General features: G+C 45.5%; 1 protein-coding gene across 5 annotated transcripts in view; it reads right to left on the bottom strand.

The window, feature by feature from the left end:
* Positions 1-14,220, bottom strand: part of DGCR2 (DiGeorge syndrome critical region gene 2) — a 53,288-nt gene that overhangs the window by 8,186 nt on the left and 30,882 nt on the right. For 3 of the 5 annotated variants that reach the window (XM_087828466.1, XM_087828468.1, XM_016204344.2), the window contains 4 exons: positions 13,228-13,447; positions 11,042-11,118; positions 8,296-8,472; positions 3,206-3,409 (listed from right to left, as the gene is read on the bottom strand). In XM_087828466.1, coding sequence (XP_087684592.1) covers positions 3,206-3,409; positions 8,296-8,472; positions 11,042-11,118; positions 13,228-13,447 — 678 coding nt within the window. The remainder of the gene's footprint in view (positions 1-3,205; positions 3,410-8,295; positions 8,473-11,041; positions 11,119-13,227; positions 13,448-14,220) is intronic. The other 2 variants (XM_087828467.1, XM_087828469.1) reach the window with 1 other exon arrangement.

Here is a 14,220-nt window from a genome sequence, read left to right as displayed (position 1 = left end):
ATGTTCTGGGAGGATGGAAGTACTGCATTTACTTACTCTGCAGTCTTCACTGGAAGCCCCTGAATGGTAGTTTGTTTTCTTATTGAGTTTTTAGAGTTCTTTATGTACTCTGAACACAAGACTCTTTGTCTGATTTGTGTTTTCCAAATACTTTTTCTTAGACGGTGGCTTATCTTTTCATGTCCTTAAGTTTCTGTCTCTAAAAAAGCAGAAATTTTTAATTTTAATGAAGTCTAATTTATCAGTTTTTCTTTTGTGAGTCATGCTTTTGATGTCCTATCTAAAAGTGTTGCCTGTGTACCTTTGTCAGATAGTTGACCATGTAAGTGAAGAAATATTTCTAGACTCTTTATTGTCCCACCGATCTATATGCCATTCTTTTGTGAATACCACAGTTTTGATTACTACAACTGCAAATCAGGTACCATAAAGCCAACTTTGTTCTTTTTAAAAACTGTTTTGGTATTCTAATTCCTTTGTCTTTCCACATGAATTTCAGAATCAGCTTTTCTTTTTTTTCCCCCTTTTTTAATATATCTTTATTGATTTCAGAGAGAGGAAGGGAGAGGGAGAGATAGAGATAGAAACATCAATGATGAGTCATTGATCAGCTGCAGCCCGAAACCCAGGAATGTGCTCTGACCATGAATTGAGCCCCGATCGATCTCCTGGATCCTAGGTCGATGCTCAACCGCTGAGCCATGCCTGGCTGGGCCAGAATCAGCTTTTCAATGTCTACAAAAAGTATGCTGGAATTTTGGTTACTAAATCTATAGATGATTTAGGGAGAATTCACCTCCTACTGATATTGACCATGGATATCTCTCCTTTTACTTATACCTTTGATTTTGTTCATCAGTGTATTATCATTTGTATTATACAGATAGTGCACATATTTTGTAAGATTTAGACCAAAGTATTTCAAAATTTGGTGCTATTTTAAATAGTACTCTTCTTAAAATTTCAATTTCCCACTGTTCATAGGTACTACAGGGTGGGGCAAAATTAGGTTTACAGTTGTTTGTATGGAAAATAATATATTAATAAATAATAATATAAGAATAAACCCTGTGGCCCGGCCGGACATGGCTCAGCCGTTGAACATTAACCTAGGATCCAGGAGATTGAGTTTCAGTTCCCGGTCAGGGCACATGCCCAGGTCGTGGGCTCGATCTCCAGTCGGGGGGGGTGCAGGAGGCAACTGATCAATGACAACTCTCTCATCATTGATGTTTCTCTCTCTCTCCCGCTCCCTTCCCCTCTCTGAAATCAATAAAGATATATTAAAATAAATAAACCCTGTGTTTGTGTACTCACGACTGTAAACCTACTTTTCCCCACCCGTACATATCAATACAATTAATTTTTTTAGTATCTTTTTAAATTGATTTCAGAGAGAGGAAGGGAGAGAGAAACATCAATGATGAGAAAGTCACTGATCAGCTGCCACCTGCATGCCTGCCCCCCTCCACTGGGGATTGAGCTCACAAACCAGGCATGTGCCCTGAGCGGGAATCGAACCATGATCTCCTGTATCATAGGTCGATGCTCAATCACTGAGCCATGCCAGCCAGGCTACAATGGATTTTTTATATTGACCCATCTGGACACCCTGCTAAACACACTTATTAGTTTCATGTAGATCCTCTGGAGTTTTCCATGCAGACAATCATGTTGTCTACAAAGAGAGATGACTTCACTTATTCCTTTCTGGTCTGGATGCCTTTTCATTTTCTGGTACTGCCCTTGATACCTTGTATAACAGTGAACAGAGTTGTGATAGCAGACACTCTTGCCTTGTTAAAAGGGACACTTTCCAAGTGTCTCCAGTTTTGGTGGCAGTATCTCTATCCCTGAGGCAGTGTGGGCACTTCCCAAGAGAAGGCATTGGACCTGGGAGGCTATAGTGAGCCTGCAGAAGCAAGGCTGAAGCAGGGAAAGGGACAGGGAAAGGCTCTGGCTAAGCTGCTCTGGCTACACAGGAGAGTGGCCTGCAGCAGTTCTGTGACCACCCAGTTGTCCTGAAGGCCCTGATCTCCTGAGAAGTCCGCAGAGCTGGGTGGGCTCCATAGGCCACACATGCCTGAAACTGGTTATCCTTGTATACACCTGGTCATTCATGGCCTCTGCACTATCTGCAGCAAACTGTGCACCTTATTGATTATGGGACACGTGCCAGAACATTCCCTTCTGCTGAACCTTAGGTAGCCTCTGACACTGCTCTGTCCTCTTGCTAGCAGCCTTCCTGGTGTACAAAACAATGACAACTCTCCACTCTGGAACAGTTCTTCTTGTTGTGGCCCTCATGTGCCAGTTCCAGTTCCCACTAGCACTAGGCAAACCAGCCTCTCTTCCGTGGGGGCCCCAGGGAATGGAGACAGCCACCATGTTCCACCCAAGCTGCTTTTCTGCAGGGTCTATGAGTCTGGGGCCTTTCACAAATCTCTGCCCATGTCACTCTCATACTGTGGCAGCCAAGAAAGAAAAGAAATTCATGCTTTTGATTTACATTTCTCCTGAGATCATGAATTCACACAGAGATGCCAACTGTACTAGTGTGGAGAACCATGAAGTTTGATGCATTCTAATGGTCCTATAGAGCAGGAGCCCCACCTGCTGGTGTTTTTTGAAAGTAGAAGGAATGCTACCCAGAAACTACATAGTGCCCACATGCAAAGCGCCATCTAGTGGGATGTTTTATAAAACTGAGGTTAATATTTAATCTTTTTCTTAAAGATTCTACAAATTAATGACTGTAACTAATGAAAATTGGTATTACCCACCACATCAACATACTCAGAAAACAGGAAGTGCTCAAAAGGAGACGTAAGTTGGAAGTCTTGCCCTTAGTCTTAAAGGAGAGGAGGACAGGTCTAAAGCCATAAGTTAAGTTGATCTGTGAATATACAGCCATACTCAAGTTCATCAGTAAATGATACCTGTTACCCAAGAGCTGAAATAAGCCAACCTGAGAGGTAGCAGTTAAGGAGGCAAGGTTGTGAGAGACACATGCTCATTAGAGTATTTGCCCATCAAAGCCTGTGAGACAGTTCTGTGGGCAAATGCTGCCATCACTGCTATGTCATGCTACGCCACATGACATAGCAGAGATGTCTCACAAGTCCCTGCCACCGAGGAAACAATGGGCCATGTAGTCTCTGATCCCGAATGGGGAGGCTTACTTGAGACCCACCATCTGTCTCACCTGGGTCCAGACACATGAACTTGCAGCACTCTTTGGGGTCCTTTCTGTACTGCTGGCAGCCCTGGGGCCGTTCGCAGAGGGCAGCCACGCACATCTCCGGCTCTCCGCCATGGCAGGTGCAGCTCAGGCATGGGTCATCTCCTTTGGGGGTGAAGTAGAACCCTTCATCCACCACGTTGTCCTTGATGTCAACACATGTTTGACCTGCAATAGGCGCACATAAACACAAACTGTTACCAGCAGAACCAGCCCTGACTCTCCACAAACATAATGACAGAGGAACTGAAAAGATCAACCTGAGAGTCCTCCTGCTAGTGGCTGTTCAAGAGAGGTCACTACAGCACTGTTAGGACAAAACACACCTGGCTAGGGCACACCTAGCCACGAGCCTGGACAGCTGGGACAGAGAATGTCAGATTCCAGGGGAAAGTCCATGGAAGTGTCTGCTTTTAAGGTGCCTAAGCAGTTTACTTTTGAGAGTTCCTCAATTCTAAGATGCACCTGTTGCATGTATTAACCATTTTAAAATCAGAATGTATTTGGAATAAGTCTCCCAAGAAGCTGCTGGTACTGCTTAGGTCCATTCAGTCCTTTACTGAGACACGCACAGTAAACTCTGTGCAGAGATGACCTGGGATTAGAAGAGGAATGATCGTGGCTAGAACCAGAAGTGAGCTGAGAACTCAGAGCCTTAAGCTGGCAGACATTACAGATGCCTGGGAAAGAGACTAGAGATAAGGGAGAAGTGGTCTCCAAAGGGAAGCATGCTCACTGAAAGATAAAGGGCCATGAAAAGGAAGTCAGCTCCTGTCTCTAAATAGGCTAGGAATGTCTACAACTCTTCAGAAATTCAACAACCACTGGGCTGTGCCTCACTTAGGATTGGAGTCAAATTTATATGACTCATGTGAGTCAGGAACTTCCAGGGCAAGAAATTCACAAAAAATTATTCTTTGCTAGAACAGAGAAGAAAAGAAAGAGGAGAAATGAGAGTACTGAGAGCAAAATGGGACACATTAAATGTACCAACATACACGAAATAGGAGGACCAACAGGAGAAGCGAGGGGAAGAAGCAGTTAAAAATATCTGGAGACAATGGCTAAAGACTTCTCAAATTCATCTAAAACTTACATCTGGGAAGTGTAACAAACTCCAACAGGATCACTGCAAAGAGCTAACAGAGCAGACACACACCACAGTAAAAATAATGAAAGACACCCAGCCAGGCGTGACTCAGCGGTTGAGCATTGACCTTGGATCCAGGCAATCGGGGTTCAAATCCTGGGCAGGGCACATGCCCGGGTTGTGGGCTTGATCAATGGCTCTCTCATCATTGATGTTTCTCCCTCTCTCTCTCTCTCTCTCCCTGTCTTTTCCTCTCTCTGAAATCATCAATAAAGATACATTAAAACAAAAACAAAATGATGACAGTCAAAGACAATGGGAAAATCTTAAAAATAACTAAGCAAAAAATGACTTGTTACTTATATAAGGAAACCCCAATAAGATTAACAGCTGACTTCTCAGCAGATAAAACAGAAGCCAAAGGAAGTGAGATAACATATTCAAAGTGTGTAAAGAAAAAAAACTGTCAACCAAGGAGCCTATATCCGTCAAGGTTATGTTTTAAAGAGTGAAGATAAAATACTTTCCCAGATAAACAAACACTAAGAGAACTTGTTGCTTTCAGACTCACCTTACAAGAAACACCAAAGGAAGTTCTTAAGGCTAAAAGGAAGTGACCCTCAGGGAGTATTGTGAATCCATACTCAAAACCAAAAAGCAACAGAAAAGGTAATTATGTAATTATAAAAGACAGTATAAATGAGTATTTTTTCTCCTTTATTTTCTTATCTTATTTAAAAATCAATTGCATCAAATAGTATGCATATAAAATAGTATTCAGCCTATAACATACAGAAATGTATACACATAATATATTTGTTAATAACAGCACAAAGAAGGTATATGCAAGCACAGGTGTATTAGGCTGAAGAAATGACTGCAAATGATAAAGTAATTACATCATTATATTGTTGGACTTGTAATACTAAGAGATCTAATGTGTCCAATAATAATATCACAAAAGAGCGAAAGGGAATAAAGGTATATAGAAGTAACATTTCCACATATCACTGCAATTAACCCAGTATAAATCTGAAGCTGATTAGAGTAAGATGTGTATGGCAAGATGTATATGTACACGGAATTAAATAGTGGTAATGGCTGCACGTGTCTGTGAATATATTAAAAAGCATTGAATGGTACGCTTAAATGGGTGAATTATACGCTTTGTGAATTATATCTCAATAAAGCTATTTCAAAAAGAGATAATGTCTGAGATTTTCCCATAATTAAACACACAAATCTCCAGGTATCCTAAAAGGATAAATAAATTGCTAGATGTGATAAAGCCTCAGTGTATCAACAAAGAAAAACTCTCAAAAGCAATGAGACAAAGATTACCTACTATTCTGTGTTCTTTTAGGTAAAGGTTAGTTGTGGCCACAGGAGAGACTCAAGAAAACAAAGTTTATTATAGGTCCTAGAGAGACAGTCACCACATACCCAGAGGGTCACACTGGAGGAGCACCAAGGGCACGGTTCAACCAAGTGGGTGGGAGCTGAGAGAGAAACAGAAACAATGAGAGAGAGAGAGAGAGGGAGGGAGGGAGGGAGGGAGGGAGGGAGGGAGGGAGAGGGAGAGAGAGAAAGAGCAAGCACATGCATGTACGAGAACCTGAAGCAAGTGCCTTTATCTGGGATCAGGGTGGAGTACACAACAATGGCAAAAGGGGATTTCAATGGAGCACTTGAATGTTACTAGGTCACAGTCAAGTGAAGGCAAGAAGGGGAACTTATGGCAAAAGCCAACCATATCACACTAGTACACATGGCCAGCCACTTGGGGGGAGTGCTCATAGCCTGTTTGTGGAGCAGGAAGGTATAAAGTTTTAAAATTTATAATACACCTACAAACCAAGGAAAGGCATATGAAAGTTCAGAGCAAGGAATAAACAGAAACAATAAAATATCTTCAAAATCTTGAGAAAAAGTAACTGTCAACAAACAAATCTATACCCAGCTAAACTAGCATTCAGGAAAAGAGGTAAAATATAGTTGATCATTAAACATCAAGGAGGTTAGGGGCACTGACTTGCTGCCCAGTAGAAAATCCATGTGTAGCTTAAGTTGGGCCTCCATATGTGTGGACTCCCAACTGTGGATGAAAACTATAGTCCATGTGTAAGTAGAACCATGAAGTCTAAACCCATGTTGTTCAAGGGTTAACTGTACAGGTTTTTCATACAGAGACAAAAGGGTATTGTACTAACTCATCTCAAGGAGCTCCTGAAGAATGCATTTGAGACATAAAACTGAACCCAAAAGGAAGAAGTGGGATACAAGAAGAATAAGCAAAAAACTGATAAACACGAGGGGAAATCTAAATAAATGACTTCATAAAACAAGTGATCCATTTGAGTGATGTGAAACAAAACAAAACTAAAATCCTGGACAACAATTATGTAAGTCAGAATCTGGAGAACTACTGGAGCTAAAACAATTTAAGGTCCTGGTATTAATCAGAAGGAAGTCAGACACACTATCTTTAGATTTGGGGGGGGGGGGGGGGGGGGGGGGAGAATCAATTATGCCCTTTAAAAAAATGAAAGAGTAACTACTAAAAGGATAGATATATATAATTTCTGAACTAGTATATAAGAAAAAAAGAAATACAGAAAAGTTGACTAATCCTTGATAGGAATAAGGAAAAGGAACTAAATCGGTATTAATAATCTATACCCAAGATCTATGCATACACACACGTGGGCATGCATGCATGCACACCCACATCTTAGCTTTGTTCACTGAGGTGTGGTAAAAGCAATGAGCATAGCTAGTGTGTAGGTCGTCCCTTGGAGAAAAAGGCTAATTCCAGAGAGTACAAGATGAACCTGGAAAAGCTCAAAGAACGATAGGGACATGTCAAAGGGAAAACTTAGAACTCAAAGGAGAAACGGACAATTTCACAATTCTATTTGTGGACTTCAACACCTCCCTTTCAACAAGCAAGAGAACTCCTAGACATAAGAACACTGGCAAAGATATAGACTATTTGAACACCACAATCAATCAACAGTATCTAATTCTCTCTCTCTCTCCCTCTCTCTCTCTCCCCCCTCCCCCCACACACACACAGTTGCTCTCACTCTTTCTCTTCCCAATCAACAGCAGAAGCCACATTTTTCTGAAGCATCCATGGAACATTTGCCAAGACAGACAGTAACCTGGAGGCATAAAACGTATCTCAACAAATTTAAAATAACTTATCACACAGAAGTTATTCTCTGACCATAAAGGAATCAAACTAGAAATCAATCAACCGATTAACAGGAAAATCTCTAAGCAGATGGAAATGGAATGAAAACCCACCTTGCTTCATAGGCTGCATCTGGGCATGACTCCATCCTCCACCTATGGCAGAGGAAACTAGGGGAGGCAAGGGAGCCCTCCCACAGTGCAACCCCCAAAGCTGGAGGGAAAATACCTTGATGTGGAATGTGGGTAAGAGAGCCGGCAGAGAGACACGTGACTGAAGAGGGGGAGCGATCCGGATAGGACAGAGAAGCAGAGTGAAGGGTCTTACAGAGACCGCAGAGAGGACGGGGAGGTGACCAAAGGAATCAGAGGCTCCTAGACACCACAATATCTGGCAAGTCCTGTCACCATTCCCATTTAGTCTCCTGACAACACCCAGGTGGGGAGGGCAGAAATTATCATCTCTATCCTGGGAAAAGAGAAATGAGGGCCAGAAATGTCAATTGCTGCCCAGGTCAAAGAACTAAGCAGCAGGCCAGCCAGGCTCACACCAGCCTTGGATCCCAGCCCAGGCTCTAGCCCTTACCTCCAAGGCACCTGTGCACCTTCAGAGTAAAGTGTGAGCCAGGCACAGTGTACCTGCTGCCCACTATAAAACAGGTAAGTCCACTCAAAGTCGACATCAAGGTCCGGAAATTAGAAAGCCACTTTCTCACAAGAAGCACCATTCTTGCAGCTCATTAAAGGAGTCATGTTCAAGGTGGCTTACTTCTTTTACAAAGAAATGAAGACTTCTCGTAGCAGTTCTCAGCATGCCAGCTGTGCAGGTCGTGGTTGCGGAGGGTGGGGAAGTGGAAGCACTGGAGCTGGGCGCAGAACACATTGTCACTTTCAGACATGGCTGAGGCGAAGATAGGGTCTGGGGGCAGGAACACCTCTGAGGATCCTGTAGGTGAAACAAAAGGGAAGGTTGGCCATTACAACATAATGTCAACATCCTAACCATGTGCAGTCTTCACAGGGACCAAGGCCTCCCCCTAAACTGGACCATCAATCAAAGAGCTCATAGACCATCAAGTGGAGCTGTATTGCAGTTATGGCATTCATTCACAACCTCTCTTAGCTCCACTGAGTGCAGGTTTCAGTACCAGGCTGAGGGTGTCATGCTCCTGTGGAGCCAGGGAGGCAAGCACATGAACAAATCATACTGGGCTGAGAGTCAGAGGATCACGCTTAGCAGGGGATGTTTAAAGGTAGAGCAACTACAAGAAGAGCGAAGCATGGGTTATAACATAATAATGAATATGTATGAGTTCAAAGGAAGAAAATGAATAAATAAATAGGGGAGAGGAAGGGAAAGCTCTCTCTTACAACAGAATATTGACTGGTAAATAGAGAAGGCCTGGAGAAGGAGCCCACTGCACCTGCTACAAATGTATAATTTAGGCAGAAACGTGGCTCCCACACCCACCAGGAGTATCAGCTGGCCTGGTGAACTCCTGGAAAGTGCTGGGTCCCTGGGACCCACTCCCAGCTCCAGGGAGACTCTGTCATCCACTCAGCTACTGCCTTCCAAGCTGGGAATCAGGCAATCAGAGACCATGCTACCCTTGCAGCCCAGGGTGGGAGTGCAGGGGTGTTGAGGGAGGGGGCCATGAGCCTCTAAGCCTCTTTTCTAAGTCCTAAGAATCTAACAGTCTCCTGATCATTCTCCCTTGAAATTTAATAAATATTGGCAAGCCATAATCCTGTGAACAGGCACTTGGGGTACACTGGGCAACAACTTGCCTTGTAGAGCTGACATTTGGGGGGGTGTAAATGGTAGAGACAGATGCTGAACAACAGAATAAGTATACATGTTGGAAGGTCATTGCTGCTACAGCAAAAAGAAAGCTGGAGCATAGAGGTGAAGGAATGCATCGAAAAAGAGAATGGAGGAAGAGGGGTACACTGACATTCCTGACACTGCTTGGGTTGGGGGTCTCACACCATCCACAGGCATGCTGCTTTGCTAGGACTGAAGGGACCCACATCTAGCTATAGTCATGGCTAAGATTTATTACAACAATGTAGCAAGATACACCAGAAGCAAGGGAAGGGACAGCTCAGGTAGAGTCTGGAAAAATACAGGCCAGGCTTCCCCAGCACTCATCTTCCAGGCAGGAAGGTGCCATGGAGTGGGCCGATGCCAACAGTACTGCAACACATTTCTGCTCAGAAAAGCCTGGATACCAACCTCTGGTTCACCGCAATACCAGACTTGCCAAGAGAAGCAGGTGTTTACCATAAATCCCCATTTGTGCAGTGCAGGCACCCTGGCACAGCAGGCTCCACTTAATTCCCATGTCGGTCCCAGACGCTAGCCAGGGACAGCCTAGCTATGCTGCCTTCTGCAATGCACTGGAATGGGAAGCCCTGAACCGGGAAGCAGTGGCTCAGAGAGGGCTTCAGTGGGAACAAAGGTGACCCATGGGAAGAATAGGTGAGAAGAGCAGGCATCCCTGTGGCTGAAGAGGAGGGCCAGGAGTGGTGGAAGGGAAGGCAGAAGGAAAGGGCACTGCAGGCCTCAGTGAGGACAGTGTCTTTGTGGGAGGAGAGTCACTAACAGCCAGAGGCAGAGGAGTAAAGCACCCTCGGTCAGCCATGTGAGGAGACTGAGGTGGGTGAGAGTGGGAGCAAGGAGATCAGGCTGGTAGCAGTGGCTGCAGTAATTTCGGTGAGTGACGACAGATCTGGCAACAAGTGACGAGATTCTAGACATGTCTGATAAGGCATGAGGAAAGAGAGAAGTCAGGGAGGACCCATATGTCTCTGGCTTGGGAATTAAAATATTCCTTTATTTTAATTCTATCTGCCTGACAGCTTTCCTTCAAGTTTGGGTTTCTGAACTTCTCTGTCCTAGAAAACTTGTCCCTCCCTCCCTGGCTCATGCCAGCTGCACATTTTGTATGCTCATTTTGATGCGCTAAAGTCCTTACCTGTAAAATGAGGATGGCTGGTCTAGAAATCTGGCAAAGTAAGAAGCAACCATGGGTTCCAGAAAAGGTCCTAGCCTGGAAGAGGGGCCTGCCCATGGGGTGCCTGACCGTCATCACAGCCCTCCCTGTGATGTGGGGCCCATTCCTATCCATGTACCTGCATCAGGTAGCCCTACAAGCCAGACACCACTGATGAGAGGGGGTCAGGGGAGGAGAGGAGACCCTAGCAATATACCCCTATTCTGGATGGTATACCTTGAATTCAAATTCAATAACTCTTCTGAAAAATCAGAAAGGCTTATCTTTTTTAAAATTTAATTTACTGATTTTTAGAGAGAGGAAGGGGGAGAGGGAGAGTGGGAGGGGGAGGGGAGGAGAAAGGGAGAGAGAAAGAGGAGCATGGATTTGTTCCACTTATTCATGCATTCACTGGTTGATTCTTGTATGTGCCCTGACTGAGGAATGAATGTGCAACCTTGGCATACAGGGACAAATCTAACCAACTGAACTACATGGCCAGGGCTCAGAAAGGCTTACCTTTGAATGCTACCTCCCAGTGGCCTTCTAAGGAGCGGTTCCGGCCAGTGACGACATACTGGTAGCCAACCCACAACCTGCAAGAGGGCAGAAATGCAGGGGACTTCAGCATGGCAGCAGGGAAGCAGTCACTGATTGTGCATGAGTATATTTTGAACTTCTAAAGTACTAATGATTTTTTAAAGTTTTTGATAATTTTAATAAAATTCTAAACAATAAATTCACAGATCAGAAAAAATTTTCTCTTGAGTGATTCTTGCCAAGGCTGCTCTTATTAGTTGATCCAATAAAGCTTTCATATTCTAAGCAAGACCAACCTTATTTGGGGTGGACACAGGAGCTCTGTGAATACAACTCTGAATACACTAAAGGCCCAGAAGAGTACCCTCTCTAAAGGAGTGAATTTTATAGTATGTGAATTAATCTCAATAAAAACTAAACCTGTTTAAGTATACACTACAGTGGTGGGTAAAAGCATGCTCATGGCCTCTAGCTGGGTTACCTGCTCAGAGCCAGCTTGCCAGAGCCTGCAGCTGCTTCCGAGAATACAAGTCACAGCACTGAGCGGTCTGTGCACTCAGATCACAGCCACCTGTTCAGTGTGCGTCCCTCACCCAAGACTTCTAGCCCAGCCCTGGAGATGCCTTCAGCAGGTACACTGCCACCAGGGGAGCCCTGGCATGGTGCTACTCTGCCCCTTCAGCCTACTGCCATGTACACGCCCGCCCACCTTGAGGAGACAGGGTACTTCCCCACCCGATGGGCTGAGCCCTCTTGCTTTTCCATGAACTTATAACCACCCTGTGAGCTGGGAGTTAGTTTTCTCACTTTGTAGCTGCAGAAGAAAAAAAAGCACTATCTCATGATTTGTCAATGTCATGGGGTATGATGATAGAGCCCAAACCCAGCTCTAGTCTTAAAATGAAGGCTCTCTGGCCCAGCCGGCGAGGCTCAGTGGTTGAGCATCAACCTATGATCCATGAAATCCCAGTTGATTCCCAGTCAGGGCACATGCCTGGGTTGCGGCCTCATCCTCAGTAGGGGGTGTGCAGGAGGCGGCCAATCAATGACTCTCTCATCATTGATGTTTCTCTCTCCCTCCCTCTCTCTGAAATCAATAAAATATCAATATATTTTTTAATAGATATATTTTTAAAAATGAAGGCTCTCCACCTGGCATGGTCATCTTCTTCCTATGGCAGCATGGCAGCCTGTGCCATCGCTGGGAGTGAGGGCTATCTGGTGACCTCTGCAATTCATACTCCTGCCCCCAGTAGTGTGGATGGGGCAGCACAAGGCCACACACCACAGGTCACAGCACATGCTTGCCCCCAGAACCCGGGGCTGGGAGATGCTGGCAGTTGGCCAGTTTCTACACTTTCTCCTCAATGCTACAGAGACTGGGAGGTCAAGAACCAGGCTCTGGAGCCAGATTGCATGGGTTGGAACACAGGCACACCCCAGCTATTGTGTACCCACGGTCACATGCTTGCCCGCCTAGGCCTCAGTCTTCTTCCCCACTGGCTTCCTGTGGTTTCTTGGAGGACTGAATGAGTGAGCCCATTGAAAGCACCTGAGCAGAGGGCCTGGCAGAGCCCACGTTCTCAGAAGGAACTACCACCCATCTGTGCACCCCTTGTGCTGGGCCCAGAAAGGCTCACAGTGAGCAGCCCCTCCTGATGTGGGCTGGATCCCCTTGCAGGTCAGCAGCTGCAGCTGAACTTACAGAGGAGGGACAACAAAATGGACTGGTCCAAGGTGGCAGCCCATCTCTGCCCTTATAGGAGAACCCACCTTGCCTGACCGGCATGGCTCAGTGGATGAGCATCAATCTATGACACAGGAGATTGTGGTTCGATTCCCTGTCAGGGCACATGCCCGGTTGTGGGCTCGATCCCCAGTAGAGGGCGTGCAGGAGGCAGTGATCAATGACTCTCGTCACTGATGTTTCTATTGCTCTCTCCCTCTCCCTTCCTCTAAAATCAATAAAAACATATTAAAAAAAAAAAAAAGGACGCACCTCATCTCAATGCCCACTCTAAACCCCTGAATCTCTATTTCCAGTGCTCTTTTCCAAAATGCTGGCTGCTGGCTATACCTTAGGACTGCCACAGTGGCCAAGAGGCTATGTGCTTAGTGGGCACTGGCCTGACCCCCAGGCCCCTGGGTCCCCATCCAGGACTCACTTGTGCTGGTCCTGCCAAGCAAAACTCCGCTCTGGCTGGTCCCATTCCTGGGCCAGGACAAAGCGCAGCTCCTGGTCAGTGGAGAAGGTGGCGAGGGAACCATTGACACGCTGGCAGGTCTGTGCAGCGTCCCAGTAGTTCTCCCCGCTCAGGTAGACCCTGTAGCAGCTGGCCGTTCCTTCATAGTGGTGCCACCCTGTCGGGCACTTCCCTAGGAAACATGAAGGACAGAAGGGGAGTTGTCCCCCCAAATTAGGATCCTCAATCCAAAACAAAATTATCTATGCTACTCAGAAATCACCCTAGAGAAATGGGGAAACTGAAGTTCAAGAGGAAAAGCTCTGCTACAAAGACCACGTACTTTGTGGAATATTCAAGTTTAAGATACAGATGCAACCTAAAGTACAAGTATATTCAGTGATTCCTCCCATTTCTATTAGGTCTTTAATTTACTTGGCAGTAAAGACTGGCTGCTGAATTCTTTCAATAAAGTGATGTTCATTCTCCGATTGTTTGGTTAACAAGATGGCAGAACTGCCCACGCCAGCTTACTGCAAGGCCTGGTAGGAGTGGGCAAGGAGGCTCCCTGCGCACTCTGTCCTGCCCAAATGCTGGCTCTCTGGCCACCCTGCCAGCAAGCCTGCAGCTTCCTGAGCCTACTCCTCCACTATCCTTCTCTCTTCACATGGGTGATGGCCAGTACTACCCTAAAACAGAAGCACAGGTGATCATAGCTGGAATTGTTGCACCCACTGAGATTGTGGGACCAACTCCTACCTCCTAAAGATGTGAATATAAGGCCCAGGTGGTTCCATGGTGGGCAGAAGCCAAGTAGCCAGCTGAAGTCAGAGTCTCCATTAGATGAGCTGGGCCAGATATCTCCTTGCCAGGTGGACCTGCCCCAAGGGTCGGCAAGACTCTGTACCATATGGCTGGCTTTAGGTAAGGGCAACCACCTGTTCTACAGGATCTATAACCTTCAAATACCTACCT

The sequence above is a fragment of the Miniopterus natalensis genome, chromosome 20 (assembly GCF_054644295.1).
Source record: "Miniopterus natalensis isolate mMinNat1 chromosome 20, mMinNat1.hap1, whole genome shotgun sequence".
NCBI classification, from domain to species: Eukaryota; Metazoa; Chordata; class Mammalia; order Chiroptera; family Miniopteridae; genus Miniopterus; species Miniopterus natalensis.
The sequence above is the reverse complement of the archived record's forward strand: the minus strand, read 5'-3'. Positions and strand labels throughout refer to the sequence as shown.